This window comes from Arachis ipaensis, chromosome B6 (genome assembly GCF_059453495.1).
Source record: "Arachis ipaensis isolate K30076 ecotype BB chromosome B6, ASM5945349v1, whole genome shotgun sequence".
NCBI classification, from domain to species: domain Eukaryota; kingdom Viridiplantae; phylum Streptophyta; class Magnoliopsida; order Fabales; family Fabaceae; genus Arachis; species Arachis ipaensis.
Genome location: NC_142441.1, coordinates 8,341,997 through 8,346,794, shown reverse-complemented (window position 1 = coordinate 8,346,794; position 4,798 = coordinate 8,341,997). Strand labels below are relative to the sequence as shown.

The 4,798-nt window shown below is 34.5% G+C and overlaps 1 protein-coding gene across 1 annotated transcript; it reads right to left on the bottom strand.

The window, feature by feature from the left end:
- Positions 1–515: 515 nt before the first annotated feature.
- Positions 516–2,471, bottom strand: LOC107645616 (uncharacterized). Its single transcript, XM_016349689.3, has 3 exons — positions 1,943–2,471; positions 1,760–1,835; positions 516–1,643 (listed from the first exon to the last, which is right to left on the bottom strand). Exons 1-3 carry the CDS (start codon positions 2,012–2,014, stop codon positions 823–825), a joined length of 969 nt encoding a protein of 322 aa, XP_016205175.1. The 5' UTR covers positions 2,015–2,471; the 3' UTR covers positions 516–822.
- Between the last annotated feature and the right edge of the window lie 2,327 nt (positions 2,472–4,798).

Below are 4,798 nucleotides of genomic sequence, written 5' to 3'. Positions count from 1 at the left end.
AAGCTTTCTATGACATAAAAGAGCAAATTATTTAATCAAAAGAGATACATAGCATGATCACTTTCCAAGAGACGATCATGCATTTTCCATAGCAAGTAATTATATACACACTGTTCACTCTTCAATAACTTGCAAGGGTAAAGACTAAAGATCCCAAGTTACTTTACATAGCAAGCAAGTAAACTCACATGCATGAGAAAATAAGCAAAAATCAGTTATAGTAGTTGCCAGCTTGTAACTACTAACTAGCAATCAAGATGGGAAGAGAGGAAAAGAAAAAGACAAGTTAGTACACAAAAAAAAAAAAAAAAATACTTTACACATAAGATAGAGAAGGGAAAGGAAGATTTCATGTCCTACATAATAGAATGGCAAATTAAAGCTATTGCATTGGCCTTCCCTTCATCAAACCCAAAAGCTATGCTTTTAGCATGACTTTCCTCTTCTTTTAGACCTCAAAGTCACAGTTTCAAGCCGTAAAATTAGCTACTAAGTTGAACAAAACAACAATTTGATTTTGTCAAAGCCTCCTCTTATTTTGACAAAGTGTTATTTATATTCATTTATACTCAATTTTATGTTGTACATTAAGTCGACTTACAGTTTTTCATGTCATGTAATGGTGTCGACTCAATAACTAGAAAACTTTGTTTTTACCCATCTAGTTAATTTCTACTCTGGTAGAGAATATTACAAAATTTAACCCCCCAACTTCTTCCATTCCTCAGGGTATTCAGCACTAAAAATAAAAATTATTACACTAACTAGTAACTAGAACAACATATTCAGATCCATCCCCCACTAATTAAGTAATATATCTTGTCACATGATGGAGCATCCACCTTGATATTGATCCTGATGATCATCATCAACATAGTGGCTGATAGGATGAGAGGGTGGTGGTGGTGGGAGGTGAGGGTATGTAGTAGCATATGCATGATGCATGGGCATGATAGGAGACCCAACATAGTATGAAGCACTTGATAGAGGATAAGCTGTGTTATAGCTTAATCCATATGCTGGTGTTGGTGGTAGAGAAGGTGGTGAATAGTACATTTGTGGTGGTGGAGGATATGGATATGGATATGCATTTTGAATTACTGGTTGTTGATGAGGCAAAGAAGATGCAACTGATTTTGCAGAAACAACTTCTGCTGCTGCTGGTGATTTTGCATCACCACCATCATCAACTTTACTATTTGCTTCTCCTCCGGGAGGAGCAGCAGAACCATCACCATTATTGGTGTTGCTCTTCTTCTTCTTTTTCTTTTTCTTCTTTTTATTACCACCTTCACCACCAGCAGTAGCTGTAGCACCCTCTTCCTCATCACATTCATCATCTTTGTCTGAACCTTCATCACCATCAGCACTACCCTCTTTGGAACCAACATCCCCGCCAGCCGGTTCATTATTCTTCTTCTCATCATTGTTAACATCATCGCCTTCACCACCACCACCACCCCCCTTGGTTTTCCCAGACTTCTTTTTGTTATGGTTCTTCTCAGCAGGTGGTGGCTGTTTTTCTGGCAAAAGTTCTGCATATTTACCTGTTTTTAGAAGCCTCTTGATCAGAGTATCAGCCTCCACGTTACCGGTTACTATAACCTTGTGCTCCCTAGAATCAACCTCAGTTGTATAAACTCCTAATTAATAATATATATGAATAGTTAGTTGTTGTTGTTGTTGTTGTTGTTATTATAATGAATATCATCATCAACCAAGACTTGCATGAACAAAGAGAATAAAAAATAATGGATACCATCAATTCCCTGGAGAACTTTCTTAACCTTCTTTTTGCAGCCATCACAGTGGATGAAGACTCTCAGAACCCATCTCTGAACAAATAGAGCCAAAATGATTGAATATTACTGCATGTATTACACATGCAAATTGAAAACGTGAACATGAACTTGAGATATATATATATATATAGTGTATATACCTGGTACTTGAGAATTTCTCCAGCTGCAGGATGATGAGTTTTTTCTTCAGATGGTGGCTTAGCTGCTTCCATTTGAGAGTTCTGGTTGGAGTGGAAACCAAGCTAAGGAACCAAGAAGAGCAAGGAAGATATTGAGTAAGAGTGGAGTTAAATAAGAGAAAAATAATAGATGGCACCATATAAGAAAATAAGAAATCATATCACTCATTAGGTGTGGATGCCACGTCACACATTCCATTAAGCATTCAGCAGCATCCTCATGACACATAAGCAAGCTCACGTGATTCACTCACGTGACCATGAGCTTATATTTTAGTTGGGGTAGCATGTGCCAAGCCATGTGCATGGTTAAAGTAATATACATATACTGCTATCAGAGAGGTTGAATCTACTATATAATTACATAAAGAATGATAAAGATCTTTCTGATAGGATTAAGGTAATTAATCATGATCACTTTAAAATATGTGATTCTGTTTTCATGTTTTCAAGTTTTCTTAGAATGTCAAAAACAGGTATATGTGATTGTGGAGTAGCATAGAGAGTTCCTTTGCATAAAATGAAAACTTTTGTGAAATCTTATTATCTGTCATATCAGATGGTTTTAAGGCCTTCATCACCACTCATTTTTTTCTGACTAGGATTGCAGAGCTTCCACTGAATACAACCCCTATATGATATCATATGATTATTAGGGCCCATCAACCATAAATTCATGATGCTACCCTAATAACTCAGGTTACAAGTATTTGCTAATCAGGTGGGCTTTAATTTTATGAATCAAATCTGTGACATAATATAATAACAATATATAAATGCTGAAGGAGTTATCATTAGATACTTTTGTCATAGGCTTTTTTTATCAGCATATATACTAATAATAATCTTATGAAAAGGATAAATGAATATAATGATGGTGGATATGCAAATATCTTGATACAACATGTGTTATAATGATCAAAGCCATTGAAGATTGGAGGGAATCCATGACAAAATGGTACAGCTTTCTTTATAGCATGCTCATATTCTTGTTGGTAGTTTACAGTTTTACAGTGGTACTTGAGTGATGAGTAGTGAGGGGTTAATAACCGATAGATGCATATTTTAAATATGAGGTATTTATGAAGGGGCAGCCTTTCGATGAATCATGAATGATGTCCCCAACTAATGTTTATAGATTTTTTAAATAAATTCTGATGAACCAATAAGTTGTAGTACTTTCAGTGCAGATTTTCAGGGGCCATTTATCACACAACCAATCCATGCTATCATGATCCTATCTCTTTACAACATTTCAACAAAAAAAAAAGCACAATTTTCACAAACAATAAGTGAGCCAATCTTCAACCAGTAGAATGGTCCCAATTTCCCAGAGAGTCAGCCTTGACTATCTGTACATTTCCATCCTAAACATTAATAGTTTAGAATGCGTGAACTCTAAAGGAGGATTTTGTTAATTCATATCCTGAAAATTTTTATTTTTCAATATAAAAGGGTGTTCTAAATGCAATTATTAACTAAATCCGTAAATAAAATATAAGTTGATATTACGTTGTACATCTTAAATTTATGTGATGCAACATTCTGTACAATGAGAACTAACCCTTTCTTCATATCAGTCAGACAAAGAAGGCAAATGATTTTCTCAGAGTGTAAGAAGATGTGAGCTATATTCACCTCTCATATTTTGGCAAGACATGCTTGATTTTTCATTTCCTCTACATTTTTTGTTTAATTAATTATCTTTTCACCATTTTCTGCAAAACAAAACAATATGCAAGTGGAAAGACTTTGACAACTCTGCAACTCTGCAAAACAGTTGGCTCTGACTAGGTCATCAAGTATATTGAGTAAACAATTTATAAAACATAATCACAAACTACAGCAACTGCAACAAACTAGTAAACTACTCACTATTGTAAGGTTAGCAAAAGAGTGTGTTCTAATATTCAAGTAGCCAAGACAGTAGAGGGATTTGCTTTTAATCTTATATCTACTAGACCAAAAGAAGTTAGTTCTCTAATTTCCAAACAAAAAAAAAAGTATAACCAATGGACCACAACAGATAGGTTTCACTTCAGCACACCATAAACGGATGTTATGAGTAAAATTTTATCCCTATCAAGAAAAAATATCCCAAGTAGAGAAAGTTTAGGGAAAGTAGAGAAAGTTAACAAACAATTGATATACCATTCACTAACACTTAATATCATGTCAGGTAATTAGTTATATGTATTGAGCAGTATGTCAATTGTTAGTTAGATACAAGAATATCTGGCATCTCTAGAAGATTCCACTCCAAGTTAGTCAGTTTTAAGCTTAAGATTAGAACAGATGCCTTAGATCTATGCTGTGCCAAACAGTATAAGACATGAAGTTTGATGGTGAAGAATGTGGGTCCAATCTACATCAACTCCTTTAAGGGCAAAAAGAATGAACAATATGAAATGATATCTCCCATGCCATATTGGCATATAGGAAAAATTAAGTAACCTATTCATGCCAGAAGCTAGCTAGCTGGTTTATGCACGGTTGCCAAAGATAAATAAAAAAGTGAAAGTTAAATTTGCAAAAAACTATTACTAGTGTATCTAGCAAAAAGAGCAATGGATCATCACTAATGTGTAGGACTCCACTTAAAACTAATAATCATTTGAAATATAATATTAGGGGATATGCAGTCTTTTGGCAAAATAGTTTAGTATAGCCATAAAATTAAACATGAGAACAAAAACATCTATATCAACACACGATGATATCTTAATGGAAACGTAGTTATCTTCCACTTTCTGTAAGCTAGTGGTTCAGGCAGGCTTTAGCAAAAGGTAACAATGGCTTCAATTATGAATTTTCATA

Coding starts and splice junctions, on each gene's coding strand:
- LOC107645616 (XM_016349689.3), bottom strand. CDS start 2,014: ATGGAAGCAGCTAAGCCACCATCTGAAGAAAAAACTCATCATCCTGCA. Junction 1,836..1,942: donor GAGAAATTCTCAAGTACCAG/GTATATACACTA, acceptor CTATTTGTTCAG/AGATGGGTTCTGAGAGTCTT. Junction 1,644..1,759: donor AGTTCTCCAGGGAATTGATG/GTATCCATTATT, acceptor ATTATTAATTAG/GAGTTTATACAACTGAGGTT.